Consider the following 14,301-nt stretch of genomic DNA (forward strand, 5'->3'; position numbering starts at 1 on the left):
CATGCAGTCTCTGACACAAAGGTTTTCCCCAAACACCTGTTAGAGACCTTCAACTCCCCTTTACGAAGAATGAGCAGAACCATCCTCTCCCATTTCTGCTGGTCAAGGGAAGGCGATGGACCCTCCAAAACATACACCGAAGGTGACTGCAGTGTCCTGGGAACAGCATTTCGTATCCATGTACTCCTGTAGCCACCACAACCTCAACCCACCACTCAGACAAGACCAGCCTGTGCCTCAGCCGGCTTCACAGCATCATTTTATAGCACCCAAACCGCACACTGCCTAGCCCTGCCTGGGGTGGCTTCCATTCACCGGAATTTGCAGACTCCCCAGACCAACTCCGCTTATGTCCCATGTACTTTGCAGGAGAGTTTTGCAATGATGTTACATAGGGGGAACTTGTAACCCTGCCAGTTCAGGGCACTGGGGGCAGGCCAGGCACAAGGCAGGACTGGGGGCCTTGGGCTTCTGGCTCAAGCCAAGTCCCTCTTCCAAGATTGCACTGTTGGGAAGATCTAAGCTAATGGGCCTCTCCCCTACAATTAATTCCCAGGTGTGCCTGCCTTCACACGCAGCAGTTTCTGCAGCCGGCCTGGTTGGTTCACCCCACCACTCTGGTTGGCTCTGCAGAGATGCAATTCTTAGAAATATTGGGGAAAAAAAGAGGGAGATCCAGTTTTCTCTCTGGATTTCCCAGGCTGTTGACAACTAGGAACCCAAGCCAGAAGCAGTGCACTCCAGGAAGAGGTCTTGGCTACATCCAAAATAACTAAAAGACAGAGAAAAAAGCAGAGCTTTTAGTACTAGCTTGTCTGTAAAGATTACAAGGAGGGAACAGACAGACCCAGGCCAACTCTCACTGAAAGGAAAATGGATGTGAATCCTGGGTGGGTCCTGATGGCTCCTAGAGCACACTGCCAATGCAGAGGGCATGCAGGCATTTTTACCTCTACACATAATTAGGGAATTCTGGCCTCTTGTTTATCAGCTTCACCGTAGCCACAAGGCCACCATCCTACGAGTCCAAATGTTTCAGAAGACAGCAGCCCCGTCTCATTTCTAGAAGCAGGGAAGCGAGCAGGCAAGTGACATCCTGACTTCTTTTCACTCAGAGGCAGGGCAGGCTCTGCTCCAGGCTGCCTGGAGACTTCCCAGTGGCCCTTACACATTTACAGCTACCCCCTGACAAAGGCAATCGCCCACATGCATCTAAAGTTGGGCACTCCCAGCACAAACAAACATCAGTACAGGCTGCTTCAATCCAAGATATGCAAATGCCAATTAAAAAAAAATATCAATTTAACCTGTTGCAATTACAATGGTTAAACGACTGATCAGTATGGCAACCCCTGATCTGGCCCGCCCGGCAGGGTGCCCCTCCCTGACCTGGCAGCAGTGGGGCACTTGCAGCCCTGCATTGCAGCGGGCTGCATCTCACAGTGAGCTGAGTGGGCCCTCTCTGGGCCCAGGTGGGATGCCCTTGGGGCTAAGCTGCAAGCCTGGGGGAGCTGCCCCATGCCTGCTTTACCTCCACCTTGCCCCTGCCAGGCTCTGCAGCTGCTGCGGGTCTGGCTCATGGCAGGTGGTACTGAAAGCATTTGCACCAGGGTCTGCAGGGCCTAGCTATAGGTACTAGCTCCCTCACCTCCTCCCTGCCTTGCTGCCTCCCGCTTCCTGCTGGGGCACCGCACAGCTTCCCTTCCCCACCTTCCCTGCCAGACCATCCCTGACCCCGCGCTAAACGATAACTGGTAAGCTGTAACCAGTTATCATTGGGCTTATTGGTTAAATGTCTCCACTCCAGTCAGGAAAGTTCGTGCTTATCTTTGACAGTGACAGCTAAAGGGGCTATGGTGGAAGGGAGCCCAGAGAGGATGGAGTCCACGCTGATGTCTCCTCACCGGTCATGGTGGAACAGCATATTGACAACATCCTTGAACAGGTCTGGCTGCTTCGGGGAGAAAAAGCCCCCCTTGATCTGGTCGATGACCTGCTTCAATTCAGGAAGCTTGTCGTAATAATCCCGAGCATTGTACCTGCAATGCAGAGAGATGCCTGGTCATTGAGAGAAGCCCAACATGCACTGATGAAACCTAAAGCTAAGGGCACCTCACTGCTGGGGTGAACACAGATGTGAGGTCTTTCCACCCACAGCACACCCAGATGTCATCCCCTTCCCAAAGGCTGTCCTCAGAGCCAGGGTTAGCTCAGGCCCCGGCTGCAATACAGCATCGCTATCAGAGGGAGCCATGCCAAGGCTGTGGTGCACCTGGAAGAGGCAGAGATGCCCGTCTAACTGGCCAGCAGTACAACTCAAGGCTTCTCCTGTGTAGACAGCAATTCTCATCTAGGGCCAGCCCAGGGGTCTCTGGCTTCCTCTTTCTCCCTCTCATGCAGTGCTGGCTGGTTGCCTCACCCCTTCTTGTCCAACTCTGCCACATCCTCCACCCTCATGCCGAAGATGAACAGGTTTTCCTCCCCGGCCTCCTCCGCCATCTCCACATTCGCCCCATCCATGGTGCCAATGGTGAGCGCACCGTTGAGCATGAACTTCATGTTTCCTGTGCCTGACGCTTCTGTCCCTGCAGTGGAAATCTGCTCGGACAAGTCGGTGGCTGGAATCACTGATGAAGAAACGAACCGAAAAGGTTACAGGGCTGCCAGCTCAGTTCTGAACTCCACCACAAGTTGGAGCCCGGCGGGGGACCCATCCTACCTGGCTGAGCTGGGGAACATCATTTTGTAGCACCCAAACTGCAAGCTGCCCAGCCCTGCCTGGGGTGGTTTCCATTCACAGGGATTTGCAGACTCCCCTAACCAACTCCGCTTATGTCCCATGTAGTTTGCAGGAGAGCTGACGCAATGATATTGCATAGGGGAAACTTGTAACCCTGCCAATTCAGGGCACTGGGGGCAGGCCAGGCACAAGGCAGCACTGGGGGCCTTGGGCTTTTTGCTCAAGCCAAGTCTCTCTTCCAAGATTACACTGTTGGGAAGATCTAAGATAATGGTCCTCTTCCCTACAATTCCCAGGTGTGCCTGACTTCACACAAAGCAGTTTCTGCAGGCGGCCTGGCTGGTCACCCCACCACTCTGGCTAGCTCTGCAGAGATGCAATTCTTAGAAATAATGTGGGGGGAAGGGGGGAAGGGAGATCCAGTTTTCTCTCTGGATTTCCCAGACTGTTGACAACTAGGAACCCCAGATAAAAGCAGCGCGCTCCAGGAAGAGGAACAGACAGACCCAGGCCAGCTCTCATGCTAAAAAGAGGGATCTCACTGGCTCCTCGCAGGCTGTCAATGCAGAGAGCATGCAGGGTCTGACCTCTGCACACAATTAGGAAATTCTGGCCTCTTGTTTATCAGCTTTACCTTAGCAACAATGCCACCACCCTACAAGACACAAGGCACAGGCAGCCCAGGGAAGCAGCACAGGGATGAACCCTCTTTCTCGCTCCTGCCCAGTACCTTTCTCTGCCAGCGATACCCGGTAGTTCTCCAGGAAGATGACCTTCAGCTTGTTCCCCACCACGGGGTCATTGTTCACTACATGGGCCACAGATGTGATGAGCCTGATGATCATTTTAGCCATGTGATACCCTGGAGCTGCCTAGAATGCAAGGCACAGACCAAAATCTACTGAGAAGGGGCAGAGCAGGCGGCTACGTCCTCTGCCAAGGATGGCCACCTTGCTCGCACAAAGCTGAGAACAGCCTGTTACTGCTGCAACAGCCCGGTCAACATTGGTTTCATCTGCCCATTATGCCCAGCCTTTTAAATGTCAAGATCCAAGGCAGGGACTGTCATTTACAGTAGCCTGGCACAGTGCAAGGCAAGCTCTGCCAAGGCCTTCAGATATCACCGCAGCAGCTCTTTAAGAGCAGCTGAGATGAGAGTCACCAGTCCCCCATGCCCCTAAGGACATCCCCCATGACTGAACTGCCGCGAACTCACTTTGCCTCCGATGATGACCGTTCTGGGCATAAACAGCTTTGTTGGGTCCCTCCTTATGCCTGAAAAGAGACGGAAGTCTAAGTCAGGGACAGGCAACATTTTCCCCAGCTTTGTTCCACGCTGGGTCAGAGGTGGGTGGGCAGGCACTAGGATCCCCACCACTGGCACTTATCCCCAGGTACAGTGCATGGGTTAAGTGCCTGCAGAAGGGGCCCCCTGCCTCTGAAGCCCCCTGTCCGCAGGCCAGATCTGCCCCCTGGGCCACAGGGAGGGCAGATCCAGGATTTGGCAAAGGTGGGTGCAGTTGCAGGGGTGGGTGCACTCCCTACTTCCAGCCTTCTCTCTCTGCTTCCCCCCCACTGGGGCAGACAAGCCCTTGGCTGCTGCTCCTGCCACCCCACCTACATCCCAAGGAAGACAACCATCCCCCACCTGCACTCTGAGCCATGTCCCCTCCCTATCCCTTCTCTCCTGCTTGCTGCTGCCAGGTGCTGACCTGGGAGTGAGACAGGCTCCTGCCCACTCCAGCTGGGCTGTGCTCACCGGGCACTGTGGTAGCAGCGGCCAGGGGCACATTTTCCCTCCCTATGATGGCTCCTGGGCTGACAAGAAACACCAGCAGGTGGTTGGGGGGGAAGCATGCCTGCCTGCTGCCACAATCTGGGGCTGAGCACACCCCAGTGTGGCCCAGCAGGAATGAGCAAGAGCCCCCCGGCATCACCCCCCAAGTGGCAGGCCAGGGAGAAGTGCCTTTGAGCATGGAGGGGAAGGGGGGGGGGAAATGCTAACTTCTTGAGACTTAAATCCCTGGCTGCTGCTATGGCAGCCTGGCTGGAGGCAGGGGCCGCAGGTGATCTGCCCTGGTCATACGTTGGCGACTTCTGCTCCAAGTTAGCCAGCGTGCTAGTGCCAGGGCCTTTAGCACAGCCTCTGGCCAGCCTGGTGTTTGCCAAAGCCATGTGGTGCACGACTCACGGTTGTACATGGTAATGATGTGCAAGCAGTTCATCAGCTGCCGCTTGTACTCGTGGATCCTCTTCACATGCACATCGAACATGGAGGATGGGTTGATCTTGACCTTGTACTCCTCCTCCAGGAACTGGGCAAACTTCACTTTGTTCTCCTGGAGGAGTGAGAGGCATTAGTGCTGTGGACCAGGGGGACTCACCTAAGGCAGGGGCGGGTGGGTGCTAGGCCCCAACAGCAGCAGTACAGCTCCCTGCCTGTCCCTGAAGCCCCAAGTATTATGATCGTGAACCATGTAATGGGCTTTCTAGTGTGCCCTGAGCTGCCATGTGAACCGCAAGGGCCACTCTGCAGAGTGCTGCAGGTGGAGAGACACACACGCAATTTTTTTGGGAAAAAAGAATCATAGACAATGAGGGTGGGAAGGGATCTCAGGACATCGCATCTAGCCCGAACCTCTGCTCAAAGCAGGACCATTCCCAACTAGATCATCCCAACCAAGGCTTTGTCTAGTCAGATCTTAAAAAACTCCAAGGATGGAGATTGTACCACCTTTCTGGGTAGCCTGTTTCAGTGCTTCACCACCCTCCTAATGAATGATGCCCCTTTATAAATCCACGGTGCATCCACACCTTGAATATGGTCCCTGGTTCTGGTTCCCACTCCTGAAAAAGGATATAGAAAAGCTAGAAAGGGTCATGGATGGGCAACAGGGATGACAGTGGTATGGAGGGGCTTCCATGTGAGAAGGGACTAAAGAGGCCAGGCCTGTGTGGTTTAGAATAAGAGATGCTGGAGGAGAGGTACGTGATAAGAGTTTACAAAATATTAAATGGTGAAGATAAGTAGGTAGGAAATTATTACTTATTCTCTCAATACAAGAACTAGGGGTCACAAAATGAAATGAGCAGGTAGTCAGTCCAAAACGAACAAAACGACATTCTCTTTCATATGGTGTCATTAAAATATAGAAGTCGCTACCACTATGTGTGGAAGCCAACAGCTTAGTTAGATTTAAAAAGGGATCGGACCCATTCTTGAAGGAAAAGGGTCTCGGTAGCTATTGAGCATAGAAATGAGGGACACAACCTCTGAATCAGAGCTTCCTAGATCTGCAATACTGGAGGCTGCAAGGGAGAGGAACAGGGGGAAAAACCCTGGCCAGACTCAGTTTGCTCTCCCTGTCAGCATCTGCTCTGCCCCTGTGCAACACAGGAGACTGGCCAAGGTGGACCTATGGCCTATAGCCTATGGTCAAATGGCAGTTCTTATGCTCTTATGCCTGCAGCCGGCTGAGCCCACAGCATCCCTGAGAGATGGGCCGTCCCACCTGTTTCACTTTGGACACCTCCCGAATGAAGATGTCATCATTCACGAACTTGTGCAGCTTGGTCAGCTGGCTCAGGTCCTTCACGTAGTCCTCCCCTATTTTCTGTTATGGGAAAAAAGATAAAAATATCATCCCTGCACTTAGCAAAAGGGTCCTTTATGCCTGCTGCAGACAGTCTGAAGTAGCCTACGTGACTCCTGGTCTTCTAGCTTAGTGGGGACTTGCCATTTTCTTTACAGAGTACCTGTGGCCGAGTCCAACACAGACCAACCCCCAGGCTGGCAAAGGGGCAACGACTGAAGATGAAGGTCTTAATAGGTTTTCTTCCTGAGACCAGGCTCAGTAGGTCCCCTTGGCTCCAACACAAATGTAGCCAAGAGTCTGGGATTTACAAAAAGAGCAGCTTGGCACAAAGCTCCTTCATGTGGGAAGAGAACAAGCTGAGTCCCAGACCCCCACTCACATCAGCAGCTGTTTTGGAACAGCTCTGGCATTATTCCTGTTGAGGAAAGCTTGCTGATACACAGCTCTTTCTTGTGCCTTGGGCCTCCTTGTCTGCTGCTTGCGTGGATGCATGCATGCACGTGCATTACCCAGCAAGACAACAGCAAGGAAAACTCACGGGGTTTCCCATTCCCTGACAAAGCCCTGCCAGCTAAGAGCTGAAAGAGTTTTCAAGCTCACTCTCCAGGCTCTCTCCTGCAGTTCCATGCACAATTGCTAAGTGAAGCATGCACCAAACTGTCTGGCTCACGCAGTCTCTTCTGTATAAGGGGCCATGAGCTCTCTCCAAGATCACGAGCCAGGGGTTTGGCATTGCCCTTTGGACTGGAGGCAGGCCGGGCAGTCGCCTTTTCAGGAGCAGCGCACATGAGAAGTGACTTCCTTGATAAGTTCTTGCTATGATGCTGGGTTTAAGCCAAGGCACACAGAGCTAGGATCACTCCCAATGACTCTTCCCAGCCCTGCCGGGGGAGGGGCAGGGGACGATGACAGCCCCTGGGGGTTCAGTTTGTGGTACCCTCCATCTCAGGGCAGTTCTCAGAGCTACATGGAAACTGCAAAGCCCCAAGCATCTGAGCAGCCAGCTCTGATGGGAGAGGCTCCACAGCATTCAGCAAGGACCCCATGCTAACCACTCAAGAGTCCAGGTCCTCGAGGCAGTTCATCCCCACTCCCAGGACACACACTCCCACAGAGACCACCGTTACCTCGGCTATCAGCTCCGCTAGTCCGGGGTTGCACAGCAAGAGCCAGCGCCGGGGGGTGATTCCGTTGGTCTTGTTTTGAAACTTCCCGGGTTCCAGCTCCGCAAAGTCTTTGAACCTGGGGCAGGGACAAGGTCAGCATCCGACTCCGGGAAGCCTGCCAGCCAGGGGATGCTTTCCTGAACTGGCACTCAGTCCCCCTGAGACCCCCAGTCCTGCAGCTTGCAGGTCACCTTGGCTCCGACAGGAATGCCATCAAGAGCCCAGGGTTTGCATAAAGGCAGTTCAGGTCTGTCCTACAGCTCAGCACAAAACTCCCCCACGTGGGAGCTAACAAGCAGAATTTCAGACACCCACTCACAGCCACAGCTTCATTGAAACAGCTACTGTGTTGTTCCAGTTGGAGAAAGCCCAGTGGAAAAAAAAAAAAAAAATCACAGAAATCCTAGAGAAGTGGATCTAGAAGGGACCTGCACAGGTCATCTAGTCCAACCTGCTGCCTAAGGGAGGGCCATCCCTATCCAAACCATCCAAGACAAATCCACGATCTAAGTTCTTTGTAAAACGACCATCAACCCTGACACAACACCTGAACCTGCTGCAGGTAAGGCAGGGGGACCAAAGAAGCCAACGCCCTACTTCTATAAAAGGTTGTTAGTAGATGCTCAAGAGATCCCAGGTAATGATAACATGGCTCTTGCCTATCTCCTGGGCCTCCCTGCATCCCTACAACCCATTAATCAGAGTAGGGGTAAGCATAGAGACAGCGGGACCTAATCATTAGAGGGCAGATTATGGACTTTCTACCCCAGTTTATAACACATCCCTGGGAAGTTGCTCCCACCTTTCCCCCCATCCAACTCCCAGTTTCTGGGCCATGAAAAGCAAGGAGATCCAGCTTTGGAGCTGACCTTTCTCCCTTATTTTACAGCCCACTGCGCCATTTGGGCGTTAACCCTTTAGGCACTGTCCAGCTGTTAGCAGAGCCTGCCTCCTTTCCTGCGCTGTTCCCAAATAATTGTTCCCGACTCAGGCCCACCAACAATTTCACACCCTGCCCCAGGCTGAGGGTTGAACTACGTGACCTCTGGAGGTCCCTTCCAGCCCCTTGTCTCTGCAATTCTATGCTTTTGCTAGGCCCCGTCTGCACTGCACACCACAGGGACTCCTAAGTGACCTCAAACAGAAGGGTGCTGGGGACAGCCCAGCCCTGGCAGCCTTAGCTATGCGGGGGGCTCATTGCTTCCACACGGGTTAAAAAAATCAGCCTGTGCAGAGCGCCATGCTGTCACAGCAGGATGGCCTGTGCCCAAGCCAGATCTAACTTCCCTGGGCAGCCCAGCTGTACCCCGCACTGCAGATGTAGTTTAGTTCAGGGGATTTAAGCCACGTCCAGACTACAACACTCCTTGTGGCTGGCAGCAGCAGCTTCTCATGCATCACCCTACCCCACAGTGCTGGGATAAGCTAATTAACCATCACTCAGCAACATCAATTATCCTATCCCTGTGCAGATGGGACAACATGGCTTCCAGGGAGGAGCAGTGGTGCACGCAAAGCTTTGCAGCCTCCAAAAGCACCGCTACCCGGCATGGTGAGCTTGCACTCCAGACACAGCTTTGGCATCACACACTTTGAACCAAGTCAGAGGAGCCCGCTCCAGTTTGGGACTCAGCCCCTGCCTTTTGGTCTCACGCTTACACCTGCGTCCTCACGATGTCCGAGTGGATCTTGGCGACGCCGTTGACGGCATGGGAGCCCACAATGCAGAGGTGTGCCATGTTGATCCTCTTGATGCCCCCTTCCTCGATCAGGGACATTCTTCTCAGGCGGTCAACGTCACTGGGGAACAGCGCCGAGACCCTCTGTGAGAGGAGAGACAAGACAGATGTTAGCTGGGAGCAGCAGGCTGGGTGTCACAATCCAGCGGCCAACCAGCATCACCACGGTGGGGAACGTGCCTCCGTCGGGAAAGCGCCTGGCTCCAGTCAGCATCAGGTAAGTCAGTGCCATTCAGATCACAGGGGTGTAGGATGCGTGAGCCCAGGGATCAACACACCACATTGCCACAGGCTTCCCGTCAAGCCTTGGACATGTTGCTTAAGGCAGGTTTTACAGAAGCTGGGTGTTTAAATTCTCCCTAAACCCTTGAGGGCAAGTCATTGATACCCCCTGGGGCACCAGAAACACCAGAGCTGCTTGGCCTCAAGTTGAAAGTCCCCAGCAGGGCAAGGACATCACCTCCCCCCACTCTCCTCCCCACCTCCCTCATAGTCTCCAGAGATGCCAGGAAAACCCCTGACAGAGGATGCTTCTGCTCTAAGCTGTCCAATGCAGGGTTTTGATAGTCAGCTGATTATTGGCCTTAGCCTGGACAGCCTCAGGTCTTGAACCTGGGGCTGTCCAGGTCTGGAAAAGTCAGCTGATTGTCAGCCCGGACAGCCCTGGGTGAACTGGCTCTAGGACTGTCTAGGGTCGGGGCTGACAGTCAGCTAATGGTCAGCTTGTCTACAGACAGCGTTGGGTCTTGAATGGGACCTGAGACTGTCTGGTTGGGCTGACAAGCAGCTGGTTGTTAGGCCCACATGCAGGCACTTGGCCTTCAGCTGCCCTGTACAGGAAAGTCCTGGACTCCCCCTGCCTTCCTCCTGATTCTCTGATCCCAACAGTGACTGGATGATTTGGATTGGGGAATCAAATCCCATTGCACCATTAAATCAACGTGTTCCAGGGGCCTTAGTCCCTGCCACACCTGTGAAGCAGGGACAGCAGTACAGAGGTGGCTTGAGGACCACATCTCAGAGCGTGGGAGGAACTCAGGTCCTCCCGTAACTAGATCCAGCTCTAGTTTGGAGAGCGCGTGGCCTATGTGCTAAGAAAATGCGGACAAGTAATTCATCACAGAGCTGTGCACACAGCTGTGAACATAGCCCCTCACCCCCACAGACTCCAGAACAAGTTAGAGGGGAACGAACAGACTAGCTCTACTGCCAAGGGGTCTACATTCACCACAGACAAACTGCCTATCCTGCATACCCAGCTTGAGAGATACAGTGAAACCCACAAGGAGCGGCAACCCCTAAACAGAAGGGCTGTGATCCATGTCCCAGAAGAAGAGGCTTTAACGGGACTATCTTGGGAACACCAGCTCTTGGCCACCTGGCAGCACCTACGCTGAAAGGACACTGCAGGGCTTGGGGAGCCGGGCTGCATCGCAGCTGCTGTTCCTTCACTTCCTCCACCCACTGCCTCCATCCTACTCCAAGCCACCCAGGGGACATCGCTGCCCAGGGGCTGCCTTTGAAAAGCCACGTCAAGGGCTTTGCAGGACTAAGGTTCCCCAAAGAGGAGCACAAACTGCCTGGCACCTTTCCTCCCACATCTCCTCTATCCTTGCCACCAGGGCTTCGTTGCCTCATTCACGAACTAGGCAGAACAGCATCTGGCCTCTAAGTGGCACCGTGGGGCATTTATACACATACCGTTTTGTCCCGTGATGTGCCGGAAATCAGGTTGGTTGGAGCAGACTTGGTTATCAGTCTGCTCCGCGTGCGAGCTGATACACACTGTGCTGCATCACGTGCAGTTGTATAAGCAGTGAAATGCACCTTGGTGCACAAAAACTGGTGGTGGTGCGCTTTTGAACTATAACACCTTTGAGGTGTTTTAGTTCAAAAAAAAAAGTGTGCCACTGTCATTTTCCATTTTCTCAGTGCTGACATGCATTGCACTGCTTATACAACTGCGTGTGCCACAAAGCACCTGGTGCTGAGGCGCAAGCATGTGTACAAATGTGCCACAATGTCTAAGTGCAATCCCATCCCAGCCCGAAAAGCCATTAGTGCAAGGAGAGGGGAGGGGTACTTCTCCCCTTGCTGCTTTTTGTGGCCAAGTCCTAGGGCTAAGATGGCAGCAGGATACAAAAATAGATGCATTAGTGGTTCATCAGGGGCTTGGGCAGGACCTAGCTGCGACATGTTCTCTCTCCACTTTGGCTCTGAGGGAGGCTGATGGCTCCAGCCCAAATGCAAGGGCAGATCACTAATGCACACTTGGCAGCACAAAGGCATCACAGGGTCTCTTGGGTCCACGAGGTTTGCGTCCCTGTGTCCCCAGCTAGGAGCTTCCCACTCCAAGAGGAGAGGAGCTGTGCACATCTCAGGAGGTCTAGTTAAGAACTGGAAAAATCAGATTCATTTTAAGCTGCAGCTCCTCCAAATACGAGCAAGAGGGACTCGCTGCCAATCTGCAGCTTCTGTACTTATGCTACAAGGTCCCTTCCTTCTCCCCAGCCTCCGTAGTCAAAATGTTACCAGCCCCTCACCCTCAAAACCATTTCCACCCTAGGGACAAGCCAGCTTATCGCAGCACCCAGGACTAGGCTAGGCACAGAAGGATGCTGACATCCCCTCTCCCCCTGCAAGGGGCAGGCTCACTGTTGGTGCCACACACCACTTACGTCCAAGTGTCGCTGATTGATTTCGTAAATGATCTGCAGGTGCCTCGGCAGGAGCTTCTCCATCAGGTCGACCGGCCAGCGCTCCAGTGCCTCGGGCAGCACTGTGTGGTTGGTGTATGCGAATGTCTTCTTCGTGATCTCCCAGGCCTGGTGGGCAATGGGCAAGCAGTTAACAGGCAGGGGATGGCACGACCCCAGGAGAACACGTGCGATGCTCAAGGCAGAAAGGGCCTTGTCCCTACTGCAGGTGCACATGTCAAGGGCAGCCCTGTCATATGGGGGTACCAGTGTACAGGTACACAGTAAGAAGGGACCCCGTCTCCCATGTTGGCTTGGCTACATAACCTGGGAACTCTCTGGGACAGAGACTGCCTCTCACTATGTGAACATGCAGCACCTAGCATAGCAGGGGCCCTGACACCACTGTATTACAAACAACACTTCAATCTGTGCTTATGCCAATCCTTTCCCTTCCACAGCCTATAATGAAATAAGCATTTCAGGCAAAATATAAAAAGAAAAAACCATGGGCCAGTTAGTTTTCTGCAAGACAACAATACTCATCTTGCAGCAGATAGACTAGGGTTTTGCATATGCTTAAAGACAACTCTTGTTTCTTTGGGGCAGAAGATGTAACAGTTTCTATTTAAATAAATAGGCTCCCACATGGCCCAATACAGAATGGTGAGATTTAGGTCACCAGTGAAAGCTTCATGGGACTCCAACCCATCAGGGTTCAAGACTGATCTTGTCCAAAAGATTACAACAGTCCTGAGGCTGTTAGTTATTGTTTCCACAAATCCTAGTGTGGTTCCCATGCTGAAGATACAAATTATTCATGAAGAAGGTGATACACAGTTGCTGTTTCTTATCCCAGGAGAAGCATGGTGTACCCTAGTTGCTTTTATGCAGGCTTTTTGGACAATGAATGGCCTGGCAACACAGGGGCATAGACTTGATGGCCAGGGAGACCCTTTCCAGCCCAATATTCCTAGCTTTTAAGGCTGCAGACTTAGGTTTGTTCAGAAATGTTCAGAGGCTAGCAGGTAGCTTGGAAGTGCAACAAGAGATGGACTAACTTTTCAGGAGCTCACATGCAAATGTATGCACAGCATGTTGCACCAGTGTGTTAAATGTGCACTTGTGGCACGCAAACCAATGCAAGGATTTGCGCAGTGCCTACAGCTGCAACCCAGGTGAAGGCAGCATGTTTGGTGTTGACACAGCAAGCCCTCTGCAGCCTTATGAAGCCAATTGGCCTTCTTAGTAATAACTCAACAAAAATTACAGGGGCGCACTAAGCATTTTAGCAATAGTCTCTCATATGCCATTAGAAAAATATGCCGAGGCAGACGCATGCTGTTTAGCAAGACTAACTCTGCAATACTTTCTAGTCTCCATCACAATAAAAATGCACATGCTGTTTTCCAAACCTTGCTCCATGGCAGCTTTTCGATGTCCACAAAAATCCTCATCAGCTCAGGAATAGCCATGGCAGGATGAGTGTCATTCAGCTGTATTGCTACCTATACAAATGACACACATGGTTTAAATAATTACGCCTAGGTCTTCTCACCTCTAAAACTACTTGATTGTGGGCAGAGTGCTCATCCCAGCAGCTTCCCAAGGATGTTCTCTCCATGGAGGCTGGAGAGTTTGGAAAGCATTTCCGTTAGGAAAAACAGATCGTTTCCCAATAGGGTTATTTGGTTTTTACAACCGAGCACTTCTGAAGCTGTAACAAAGACAGCTTTGCATCTGGGATGCTAACAGGCTTCATTCACCCACGATTGCTACCTGATCCGGGAAAGAGTCGAACACAGTCCGGACGCTGTCGGTGCTTCCGAATTTGGACGCTTTGTAACGTCGGATGATATCCTGGAGGGTGGCAGCCACAACAAAGTACTCCTGCTTGAGCCGCAGCTCTTTGCCTTCGAAAAACTGCCGAAGAGACAGAAATGAGATTGGCGGATAGCTTGGGCTGATCTGGTTTTAGCCCAATAGCATTTTCAGTACCATCCATGCTATGTGTTGCGGCCAAAGGGGCTGGCTTTAGAAAGGCTTCTTGCTGGCTTGGTGCAAAATGATTTGAAAGCCGATTGCTTTCTTTCTGCTGCCGTCCTGGCAACTTCAGCACTGAGCATTGCATTAATGCGCACGAATCCCAGTGAATGTGACAAGATTCAAAAACAGAGCTGCCCAGGTGTGTGTCATTGTCTGAAGCAGGAGAAATACCAGTGCTGGCAAAGGAAGGGGGGGAGGACAGAGGGGAAAAGAAAGTTTGCTTTATTTATTTCCTAGCTAGGATATCCATGTGCTCCTAGATGGGCATGTGTGTAGCAAAACCCCAAATGAAACAGGGTTAGAAGTCAGTGATTTAGC

At 52.5% G+C, this 14,301-nt stretch overlaps 1 protein-coding gene across 1 annotated transcript in view; it reads right to left on the reverse strand.

Annotated features, from left to right (window-relative positions):
* Positions 1–14,301, reverse strand: part of PYGL (glycogen phosphorylase L) — a 33,076-nt gene that overhangs the window by 2,165 nt on the left and 16,610 nt on the right. Inside the window, exons 8-18 of the mRNA XM_019550954.1 lie at positions 13,717–13,860; positions 13,353–13,445; positions 11,920–12,066; positions 9,162–9,325; positions 7,464–7,578; positions 6,253–6,354; positions 4,932–5,079; positions 3,957–4,015; positions 3,471–3,612; positions 2,420–2,627; positions 1,905–2,039 (exon numbers count right to left, since the gene is read on the reverse strand). Of these exons, the coding sequence (XP_019406499.1) occupies positions 1,905–2,039; positions 2,420–2,627; positions 3,471–3,612; positions 3,957–4,015; positions 4,932–5,079; positions 6,253–6,354; positions 7,464–7,578; positions 9,162–9,325; positions 11,920–12,066; positions 13,353–13,445; positions 13,717–13,860 (1,457 nt within the window). The remainder of the gene's footprint in view (positions 1–1,904; positions 2,040–2,419; positions 2,628–3,470; positions 3,613–3,956; positions 4,016–4,931; positions 5,080–6,252; positions 6,355–7,463; positions 7,579–9,161; positions 9,326–11,919; positions 12,067–13,352; positions 13,446–13,716; positions 13,861–14,301) is intronic.

Source organism: Crocodylus porosus, unplaced genomic scaffold, assembly GCF_001723895.1.
Source record: "Crocodylus porosus isolate Cpor-Errol unplaced genomic scaffold, CroPor_comp1, whole genome shotgun sequence".
Lineage (NCBI taxonomy): Eukaryota > Metazoa > Chordata > Crocodylia > Crocodylidae > Crocodylus > Crocodylus porosus.